The sequence below is a fragment of the Nelusetta ayraudi genome, unplaced genomic scaffold (assembly GCF_046127955.1).
Source record: "Nelusetta ayraudi isolate G7.1 ecotype Tasmania unplaced genomic scaffold, CSIRO-AGI_Nayr_v1 ptg000011l, whole genome shotgun sequence".
Taxonomy (NCBI): domain Eukaryota; kingdom Metazoa; phylum Chordata; class Actinopteri; order Tetraodontiformes; family Monacanthidae; genus Nelusetta; species Nelusetta ayraudi.
The window spans coordinates 9,056,167-9,067,500 of NW_027466061.1; the positions used below are offsets into that span (position 1 = coordinate 9,056,167).

Below are 11,334 nucleotides of genomic sequence, written 5' to 3' on the forward strand. Positions count from 1 at the left end.
AATGTATTGCAATGAGCCACTCTTAACACATATTATTCTGTATCAAATGATTTAATATAATGTTGTTTTCACACACACACACACACACACACACACACACACACACACACACACACACACACACACACGAGTGGTTGTTTATAACTAGTCCCAGTAGTTATATCATTAATAATGATGATAAAGCTAAGAAAAAGAAGACACAAATTCCTTAGCAGCCAGATAGTCCTGTCTTCCCTCTCCTCTAATTGAGTGGTGTCCTCATTCCGTCGTACTTATTAGTGCTTTATCTTCAGCGACAACAACGACACGTTTTATTTTGAAGACGTCGTGACCGGAAGTCTTTCAACATTTTCGCTAGTCTAATGGGCAAATGGACACACGGTGGATTGTCATCCGACCGATTGCTGCCGCGAACCGGGAGGTGGGTCGTTTGAGCCAGTTCACTCTTTAGAACACCGGGGACTGTCGGCACGGCGCAAAGGTGGGTTCTAACGTCCTGCCAACTCTATAATAAAATCACACGAACGGATCACGATGCTAACTCGGCTAGCTCTTAAGCTAGACGGTCTGAGTGTCCGAGCTCTTGACGGCATCTGCAAGGTTAGCAGTTGGCTAGCCTTTGGCTCGATTCACTGACCTGCATCATCAGCCATCAGAGGGAGAGCCACGCTAACCCGAGAGTCGGAGAACTTGGTAACATGTATTGTAGTTACTCCAGGGTCTAATTCAGGTGCGGCACGAGGCGTCAATTAGTGATAACTTTCCATTAATAAAGGTGCTTCCCCCAGAGCGTCCCAGGAACGACCCACTCCTGTCAAACATGTATGAACAATTAGTATTAGACCTAAAGTTAAAACCGAGTTGAGCGTTTAAAAAGTGTGTCATAGTATCGCGGTGTGCGTGTGTGTAGGTTTGCTAATCCTTAAATTACACGTACACACCTGGAGACGCTAAAGAACCAGGAAGTGAAGTTCAATCAAACTGTGCACACTTCTGGTCTCTCTCTCACCACCTTCCCCCTTTCTCTCCCTTGTTAATGCTGTGTTTTCATATGCACATGCCATACTATGAACACACACACACACACACACACACACACACACACACACACACACACACACACACAGAGCCATGTCTCCATCAGTGCCCCTGCAGGAGATGATCCGGGCCATCCGCTCAGCCCGGACACAGTGTGAGGAGCGAGGCGTCATCCAGAGGGAGTGTGCAGCCATCAGGGCTCAGTTCAGACAGTCGGACAACGGAGGGCGGTCGCACAACCTGGCCAAGCTGCTCTATGTGCACATGCTGGGCTACCCTGCCCACTTTGGTCAGGTGAGGGGACTTTGGCTAATGCCTGTCATGGGTTTTCCTTGGCTGACCAGGGGGAGAGCGCAGGCCACTTTGGCCTTGCTTCGGTTTTGTCAGTGTGTATTGGAGCTTAAAGTACACACACAATACAGATGGAGGATATTGGTTCATCTTTAGTATGCATGTGGACTTTTCCTGTAATTACAAAACCGCTGCCTGCGTTTTGCTCCTTTGAGCACAGTCTTTCATTTTCACAGTATTTTAACCCAATGTTTAAAAAGGAGAACTGGGCCAGTCAATCCCTGCAGCTCCAGAGAAATACACTTGACCTCGTTCACTCGGAGCAGCGACTTTTCCCTGCAGGGTCTTTGGTCGCATGAGAGGAGGAGTAGTCACAATTAAAGAGCATTGTTCTGGTGTTGCCTCCTAGATGGAGTGCGTTCGCATGATTGCCAGCCCGCGCTACAGCGAGAAGCGAGTGGGATACCTGGGAGCCATGATGCTGCTGGATGAGAAGCAGGACGCCAGCCTGCTCATCACCAACTCCATCAAGAAGTAAGTCCAGTTTATGAGAAAAAGGTGTGAAGACTCCATTATAAGACATCTATAGACTGGGGGAATAACAGGTTTAGCCCTGTGTTTCCAGCTTCCTGCTAAAACTGATGTTTAGTTGAACCTTACTTTGCTGATCCATAGCAAGATGGTCTCAGGAGATATTGACACCGACCTAAGACAGGTCTCACTGCTCTTTGTGACATCACAAAGGGTAGGTTTCTAGCATGGTGTATTTTATCACACGTTCTGAAAAGTGGAGCATGTAAAAGGCGTAAAGGATGAGCAACTTTTTACAGACAACATGAGTGGAGTTCACGTTTCAGTCTTCAATGCAGCCATGCGTTTTCATCTTTGTGTGTTTCCCAGCGACCTTTTCCACAGCAACCAGTATGTCCAGTCTCTGGCTCTGTGCACGCTGGCCTGCATGGGATCAGCAGAGATGTGCAGAGATCTGGCGCCGGAGATCGACCGGCTGCTGCGAGCCTCCAACTCCTACATAAAAAAGAAGGTGGGCTCTCCTTCCGCCTCCTCGTCCTGCTTTTCCTCCCCAGTCTTTCAGCAACATGGAACAAAACATATTGATAGAGATCAGATGTAATGTTGCCTCATCTTTATCTAGTGTTACTTTGTTGACCTTGTTTGAAGCATTTGCTATATGATAACATTATACTAGAATAACATTGATGAATAAAGCCATGTAATACTGTGACATAAGGTCCTGAACCCATGTCCCCCTGCTCGTTCCAGGCTGCCCTGTGTGCTGTTCACATTGTGAGAAAAGTCCAGGATCTCGGTGAGCTGTTTGCTCCCGCAGCTCGATCCCTCCTCTCTGAGAAGAACCATGGTTAGTCGAGTTCCCTTTTGAGTTTGAGTTCCCTTTTTCACAGCACGCCTGTGCTCTGAGTCATATTTTTGCTGTTGTTATTTTTATGACTTAAAAAAATTAAACAAATGTTTGTGATTCCTCTGTGTGTTCATCTGCAGGCGTGTTGCACGGTGCCGTGGTTCTCATCACAGAGCTGTGTGAGCGGAGTCCAGAGACACTCGAGCGCTTCAGAAAGGTAACACACACACACACACACCTTTATTTTCTCAGTAAGTACTCTTGTGCCTGCTTACGCTCTCCCTCTGTGTTCTGTGTGTTTCTCAGGCCGTTCCGGATCTGATTCACATCATGAAGAGTCTGGTAGTCTCGGGTTATTCTCCGGAGCACGACGTGTCGGGAGTCAGTGACCCCTTCCTGCAGGTCAGTCGGCCTCAACCCTGCAGCCGCTTCGCTCCCCTCCCGCGCAGAGCCGCCACGACGGTGTCCCAACACTCTGAATCTTTGCATTGAAACTGCCGTTTCACTCTGCGTTGCCTCTGCACTCAGGTGCGCGTTTTGAGGCTGCTGAGGATCCTCGGCCACAACAACGAGACAGCCAGCGACGCCATGAACGACCTGCTCGCTCAGGTCAGCTGCCAACTTTTAAAACTGAAGATTGAAATATTTTGGTTACATTTTGTGGAAGTGAAATGTTTCCTTGACGGAAATTCCATTGTCTATGTGATCTGAAACCAACCAGAGCTTTTAGAACCAAAATTTCCAATTTGCAACTGTGATTTTTCACTGGAGGATACAGTATAAACTCACTCAGTATTTGTTATTGTCATACTCTTTTCATATTCTTTTTTAGATTGCTATTAGATTAGATTACATTTTAAATTACTTTTTATCCTGGATTTCAGTGGAGCGGCTTTGCGTAATTATTTATTAGAATTAAGTTAGAAAAAATTAAAAATACTGATATTAAAAATACCACAATTTTTCACAAAGCAGGGCTGAATTTCAGAGAAACAGACAGGTCATCGTTGGAAAACGGCTCAATTAATTTAGCATTAGTAAAAACTTAGTCTATTCATTTATTTTCTAGACCTGCTTCTTCCTGCACCTGCACCCTTTCCCAGCCGACACAGGGCAGTCAGGGTTACACCCTGGACAAGTCACCAGTTCATCCCAGAGCCACATAGAAAGAAAGACACACACACACGCACACACATGGATTTGAACCCACGGCCTTCTTGCTGTGAGGCAGCAGCGCTAACCACCGCACCAACCGTATCTCCACTCCAACAGTTGTGACTGACAAAACCTTCCCCCCCTCCGTCCCCCAGGTGGCGACCAACACTGACAGCACAAAGACGGTGGGCAACGCCGTGCTGTACGAGACCGTCCTCACCGTGCTGGACATCAAGTCAGAGAGCGGCCTCAGGGTGAGCCATCAGACACGTGGTGCAAACCCCGTCCGCCAGCATAAACTCCAAACCTTAAAAAAAAAGTACTATTCCGGTGGCTGTTAACGATTGTCTTCTGCGCCGCAGGTTCTGGCTGTGAACATCCTGGGAAGGTTTCTGCTGAACAACGACAGGAACATTCGGTCAGTGCCGCTCTCCTTTCCAACCTCTTCTTTTTCCCACACTGTCGTTTTGTAGGTGAGGCGGCCAGAATGACGTCCCTCCAGACAGACTGTTGTCAGCCTGAGCTCACTAATCAAGCCTCCCTGGAAACATTCCACCAGAGCCTCAGCGGAAGGTTGCTCTCTGTCTGTTAACGCTCATGTCTTTATTTGCTTGCCATTTTTCAGGCGTCGAACAGGTTTCTCTAGGTTTCGCTACGTTGCTATTTTTAGCGCGGGCATTGCCTTTTTATCTCCGCGGCGGCTGCATGGCGGTGCAGGCCCGTCTGGTTTTTACCTGTCAGCACCATGGATTTCATTGTGACAGTAATAAGGGACTGGTTTCTCCCTGCGAGGCTGATCACGTCTCTCCTGCACTCGCTTGAATATTGATCAGTGCACGAGGCGTTCCAGGTGGAGCGGCTGAATTATTTATCTACTCTGCCACGCCGCCGTGACAAAAGGTTACCTTCTAAAGCGCCGCCGTTCAATCCTGACGGCCGGCAGAAAGTTTTCTGCAGCAGGCGTCTGCGTGGTTGAACGATGTCTTCATGTCCGTCTGCGGCCCCTCTGTGTCCAGCTACATCGCCATGACCTCGCTTCAGAAGATCGTAGCGACGGACCACAACGCCGTGCAGCGCCATCGGGGAACCATCGTGGACTGCCTGAAGGACCAGGACGCCTCCGTCAAGCGGTACTGTCGACCGCGCAGCTGTTTGAACACACAGACATTCAGTAAAGCTGACAGATGTGCTGAAGTTTAGGGATGAAATATTTTTTGATTAAATAGTAATAATATGTAAGAAAATTTTGATTTTCAGTACTTTTTTTTTATGATTTTAAAATGCATCATAGATGATTTTCACAGTAATCTAATCTAACCATTGCTACATTAGAACAAAATTGTAGCAAAACATTCAAAGGGGATGATAAAAAAAAGGAACATGTCGAATGATTTCTTGTTGTGTGTTATTAATGTCGGCCTGCATCCGTCAGACTGTGTCAGTGAATGCAGGGCGACTGACCTCACCGCTCCCTGTCCCGTCTCTGCAGCCGCGCGCTGGATCTCTCCCTGGCGCTGGTGACGGCCTCCAACATCCGCTCCATGATGAAGGAGCTGCTGGTCTTCCTCTCCTCCTGTCCGCCTGATCTCAGGTCGCAGGCCACCAGTGGCATCTTCATCGCTGCAGAGAGGTGACGAGAAGAGGCGTGAAACGTCTGCGGAAGAATTTAATAATCACCGCCCTGGTCGCGTTTGCTCTTGTCTTGTCCAAACACAAGCAAGTCTTGTCAGAAATACGGAGGAATAGCGTCGTCCACATCCAACTACGTGTTTAGGCTGTCAGGCGGCGACGACGAGCACGCCACAGAATCAATTTAAAATTGAATAAAATGCAGGAAAGCCATCTGAGGCCTTGGTGTAGCGGCAGAGCAGGTGATGTTCATCTGGATACGTCGCACTTAGAGCAGCAGTTGTGGTTCTGCCTTCCATTTCTTCACAGCGTCTTCAGAAGATACTCATGAGTCATGTACAAATATTACACGCAGAGTTCAAGCGTAAATTTTAGAGACCTAAAAACCTGTTTGCTTTGTGGACGAGAGAGAAAACATTACTTTTTAAAAAATACCCACGTGTGTGTATTCTGTGTGTGCGTGTGCGAACGAAGCTTGACTCACTTTTAAACCTGTGTGTGTGTGTGTGTGTGTGTGTGTGTGTGTGTGTGTGTGTGTGTGTGTGTGTGTGTGTGTGTGTGTGTGTGTGTGTGTGTGTGTGTGTGTGTGTGTCAGGTATGCACCCTCCCAGCGCTGGCACATTGACACCATCCTGCATGTCCTCACCACGGTAAATACACAACGAGCCTCACACCCCGCTGCCCCCGCCTCACTCCCTGCTGACTGGCCCCACATGCACACTCTGTCTCCATGCACACACCTGCGGCTGCGTGGATGAAGTTAAACCATGGATGCGTGTTATTTTTAAGCTGGACAGTAAATCCACTTTCATACACGCGGCCTCAGGTCTTGGGCTTGCAATTACACGCCCACTAGTTTGTATTGTGGCACATCCCCCTTTTTTTGTAGCCTGTGCTCCATTCCAAGCTCACATTTAATCTAATCCTCAGGAATCCAAAATTAACAGGGAGCATTGCAGGGGCAAATTTGAGTTTAATCTATGTTGGTGAAAGCTGTGCTGGATGAGGCCTCGCAGCGAATCCTGGCCGTCAGCTGTGGCGCTAACGCAGCGTGCCGCCATGCGTGTCTGACTGGTGTCCTCCTGCTCCGCCAGGCAGGGGGTGACGTGAGGGACGAAACGGTGCCCAACCTGATCCAGCTGATCACCAACGCCTCCGAGCTGCACTGTTACACCGTCCACAAGCTGTACCGGGCGCTGGTCACTGACATCTCCCAGGTGTGTTTCTCTCGCCTCTCATCCGCCTCTAGAGGGTTACATTAAGGACATTCCGTGAAAAGCCATCTTTAATTTAGTCATAAAGATTCATTTTAAATGACTTTTCCCCTTTTGGAATTCACTAAAAATGTCACAAAAGAGCACCACGCACGCCACACATTCCCGTGGCGGCTGGATTTGCTAAGCTTTCAGTCTGAAAGTAGCTGATGCAACCAGGTTTATTTTTGGAACGCGGTCAGACGAGCAGCCATGAACTCATCTGCAGTGTGCGCCCGTCTTCCACCACATTAACCTCCAGTCTGTTCACAAAGAGGGGGAAAAGAGAGATGGGAAAGGCGCTGACGTCCTTGAAACACCAGCAAATCTCTCAGTGGTTTAAAAATGAATTGGTCACGTTTGTCTGTGCAGCAATCCCTGGTGCAGGTGGCCTGCTGGTGTATAGGGGAGTACGGAGACCTGCTGCTGAGAGGCGACTGCCAGGAAACGGAACCTATTCAGGTACAAGAAGCACCAAGACGACACTGTCAATTGATGATTAGAGGCAGTTAAAGCTTAGATTTGTGCATGCTGGAAAAGCTTCTGGATTGAACCAGAACAAGAAACTGATGAGGCAACAGAAGAACAGATTTAGTTTGAGTTTTGTTTTTCCTTAAGGGTGTTTCTGGATATTAGAACAGACTTTTCTCTCTGCCAGGTCAGCGAGGACGATGTCCTGGATGCCTTGGAGACCGTCCTGCAGTCTCACATGTCGTCGCCGGCGACCAGAGGCTTTGCCCTCACTGCCACCATGAAGCTGAGCACGCGCATCATCGACAACGTGGAGTGAGGGATTCTGCCGCCCAAAAACGCAGCGCTTTGTGTTCGTTTGCAGCCTTGTGCGGTGTTACAGCCTTTTTTTGTTCACCCGTCAGTCGCATCAGGAGCATCGTCAGCATCTACGGCAGCTGCATAGACGTGGAGCTCCAGCAGAGGGCGGTTGAATACAACGCTCTGTTCAAAAAATATGACCACATGAGGTAGGCAGGCAGGCATGCAGGCAGATGCTCATGTGTTCACTGCACAAACAACAAAGAAAAACATTTATTTTATTTGAAGATTAGCGCTCATGTTAAGTACTGTAAAGTGTGTGAGTTCTTGTCTCTTCTTCTTTTTCTTCTTCACGGTGTTCTTTTGTTCTTCTTTTTCTTCTTGTCCTTCTTCTCCTTGTTCTTCTCTTTTGTAATGCTGTGAAATCCCTTCTCTGTTCAGAGCTTCTGGGATGGAAGGTCTTCTTCTTCATGTCCTTCTTCTTGTCCTTTTTGTTGTTCTTCCTGTCCTTCTTCTCCTTCTTCTTCTTTTTCTTGTCCTTCTTGTCTTTCTTGTGCTTGTGTAATTATGCTGTGAAATCCCCTCCGTGTTCAGAGCTGCAGTGCTGGAGAGGATGCCGGTCATAGAGAAGACCCCCTCTGGCCACACCAACGGCGAGTTGACGGCGGCGTTCGCCAAGGAGAACCTGCCCGCCAGAGACCAGCAGGGGGAGCAGCTGCTGCTGCCGATGCTGCAACCTGCCAGCCAGGTACCTCTCGTGTGCGTCCACCAGAGGTCGCACTGTCAAGAGTGGTCCTTCATTCTGTGCCCCCTGTTCAGGTTTGTGACCTGTTGGACCTGCTGGGGGGCTCTGATGAGGCTCTGAAGCCCAGCTCAGCTGCAGGACACTCGGCTCCTGGCGAGTCCACCAACACCACTGTCACGGCGGGCAGCGACCTCCTGGACCTGCTGGGCGGCGTGGACCCCGTCCCTCTTAATCCAGGTCTCACATATCCGCATCGCCGCATGTGCACGTTGATGTAGAGCTAGGGGTAGAGATGTGTTTGGCGGATGAGACCTGAGCTTAACAGAAAGAAGAAAAAAAAATCAGCTTACACTATGACGAAGTAACAATTAATCTGCGAGTTTGCTTTTTATGAAACAAGGATTCTTCTGAACAGTCTGAACAGAATTTGATTCATGGCCTTGTTCTTTATTTTACTTTGGTTAAAGCTCTCGAGACTAAAAACAGACGATTGAGTTTTGTTGTTACCTTTACTGCAGCCAGCCATTAGGGGGCGATCTGAAAGCGGTGGTTATTACTCCTCTTACAGCTTTTACAGTCATTCGGGCTGACAGAAGACGTTGCTTTGTGCACTACTCACTACAAAATAATTAGATTTTCAATTCAAATTCTATCATCTCCCGGCATGTGGCGTCTTTGTTTGTTTGTTTGTTTCCCCTCCGCAGTGTTGTCGTCAAACTAACGCAGCGCTTCATAATCTCTGCTCCCAGCAGCGCCCGCTGAGGTGCAGGTCTACGATAAAGACGCTGTGACTTTGACACTCAGCTGTGACAAACAGTCGGACTCCAGCCTGACAGTCACGTTAACGGCCTCCAACCTCGGCGACTCGGACGTCAGCGGCTTCACCCTGCAGGCGGCCGTTCCCAAGGTTCGTCTCTCCGTCCGTCACCAAACAGTCACGTCAGCAGGCAGCGAGCAGGCGTCCTCCACCCGCTCCACCGCCGCCATTATAACCTTGTGCTTCCCCTGACCAAACTCTGCTGCCTTGACACTTTCCTAGTCACAGTAGCTACCCCACTTCTTTGAAATCTCAAGCCAGAAGCCTCTCGTGGCACAAATGAATTCTATCAAAGATTTAAAAGGGTCGAGAGAGTTGTTTGGCTCTCGTGCGAAGGGAAGCCGGTGCAATATTAACTGAGCTGAGCAAGCTGAGCAGAGGGAATGAGTGCACTGGGGTGGGCACTGTCGCATTTAGTACTGTGTTTTTCATTTACATAGTAACCGCACAAGGCTGCGCTTAGAAACCCATCCAAACTACTTTTGTTTCAAGGCTACGTGGCTCTACGGTCTTGATTCTGGCCAGCGAAGGTGGAATTGCGGCGCGGGGGACCGTCTGTTTTTCACGTCAACATTTCTCTTTGCCTCCGTCGGCCATTGGAAGTCCGTTTTAGAGCCCGTTGTTCACAGCGGAGGCGTTTCCTTTTTGTCTCGGTGCTCTGAGCCGTTTGATCTCCCTCCAGAGTGTCCAGTTACACATGAGGGCCCCCAGCGGGGACTCTCTTCCAGCCAGAGGCGCGGCTAAAGTGACACAGATGGTCGTCCTGAGCAACCCAAACAAGGTCGGTCGGCCACGCGAGTCTCCTGAGCGTGACCCAAACGCTTAGTTTTCCTGCGGAAGACAGGATTCGCCACCGTCCTCTGAATCCTTCTCCTCCACTGCAGGTGAACCTGAAGATGAGAGTGCGTCTGTCCTACAGCAGGCTGGGGGCGGCCTTCCAGGACACCATCCAGGTGGACTCCTTCCCCGGACTCGGCTACTGACGGCAGACGGCGCCACCCGCTGACTCTCGCACTCTTGCTCTGCAGCACCGGCTGCTGACCTCGTTGTCAGAGAGGAAAACAGCCACACACACACACACACACACACACACACACACGTGAACTTGCACAATAGTCTCCTCACTCGGACGCTGACTGACGGTGCAAGATTTAACAGTATGACGCTGTCATGGTGAAGTGTGAAGTTTGCCGCACCACTCATGTTTCAGAACGACTGATGTTGATTCCAGTTGACGGTTCACTTCGTATTTATTGAGCCACTGGATCAGATTTCTCCCCGCACTGCTCCAGTTTTACTCCTCTATGTCCCATCTTGTACAAAATTCATTTATTCAGTGTGTTTAACACTGACTGTTGGCTATTTTTCTGCCTACTTGCTGTGATGTCACAAAGAGCAGACACACATCCCAGATAAGTGGCAGTACCTCCAGCCAGGTGTTGGCTCTGCCCATTGAGACACCAAGGCTGCCTCACTTTTGTCCTCTTCTAAGCAATGGGAAGGTTTAGTAAGGCTGTAAACAGAGGGCTAAGTATGGTGTTTGCTGAAGAGCTTGATTTGAGGCTGTCCCACTGGAACCCAAGATAGAATCTGACGGTGGACATAATGTGGGGCCTTTTACATTTTATTTCCTGTGTAAAACACTTTTACCTTCTAGCTCAAGATTTATTTTGTCTTCTCAAACTTGAATAATAGTACAACACACAAGAGCAGCTAAACATTGAAGCTCTAATCCACAAGTTTGAAGACTTGAGATTTTCAACACTACCATGTGAATGATCTTATATTTTGTTGTTTTTTTTAAACGATTTTCAATCAGAAGAACGTATAACACTTAATATTCACCCCATGTACATTTTCTGTGCCTTTAATTCTCTCAAGAACTGACATCTCATCATGTATTAACAGTTGTTTAAAGCCAAGAAATTATTTTCAAATCCAATTTGTCATTCAAATGTTCCCTCACTTGTATATCGTGTCCATTACCTCCTCAGTCTGTGGTTTGCAGAGGCTGTAAAGCATGTCACTGTCTGTCATATGTATATTTTTCATACTGACTAAAAGCACAATTTGAAATCTTATGTATCAGCTAATTTTCAAAAGATTTAATGCCTGGGGATGGTTGAGCACTCTGGTTGCAGGGTGTGAGCCACAGTTTCAGTGCAACCTTTACCCGTTTCATATCAAGGCCTCTGCTGTAAAGAAGGAGACCAGACCATGATTTCACCTGCTGTGTTTAAACCTCCTGTTTACAGTT

The 11,334-nt window shown here is 48.3% G+C and overlaps 1 protein-coding gene across 1 annotated transcript; it reads left to right on the top strand.

Annotated features, from left to right (window-relative positions):
• Positions 1-322: 322 nt before the first annotated feature.
• Positions 323-11,158, top strand: ap1g2 (adaptor related protein complex 1 subunit gamma 2). The gene is made up of 22 exons (XM_076020568.1): positions 323-481; positions 1,128-1,332; positions 1,739-1,863; positions 2,230-2,371; positions 2,611-2,707; positions 2,848-2,924; positions 3,014-3,109; positions 3,236-3,316; positions 4,018-4,116; positions 4,225-4,280; positions 4,879-4,992; positions 5,352-5,492; positions 6,087-6,141; positions 6,586-6,708; positions 7,117-7,206; positions 7,403-7,530; positions 7,620-7,724; positions 8,110-8,263; positions 8,335-8,497; positions 9,013-9,167; positions 9,760-9,858; positions 9,962-11,158. Exons 2-22 carry the CDS (start codon positions 1,132-1,134, stop codon positions 10,058-10,060), a joined length of 2,400 nt encoding a protein of 799 aa, XP_075876683.1. The 5' UTR covers positions 323-481; positions 1,128-1,131; the 3' UTR covers positions 10,061-11,158.
• The last annotated feature ends 176 nt before the right edge of the window (positions 11,159-11,334 follow it).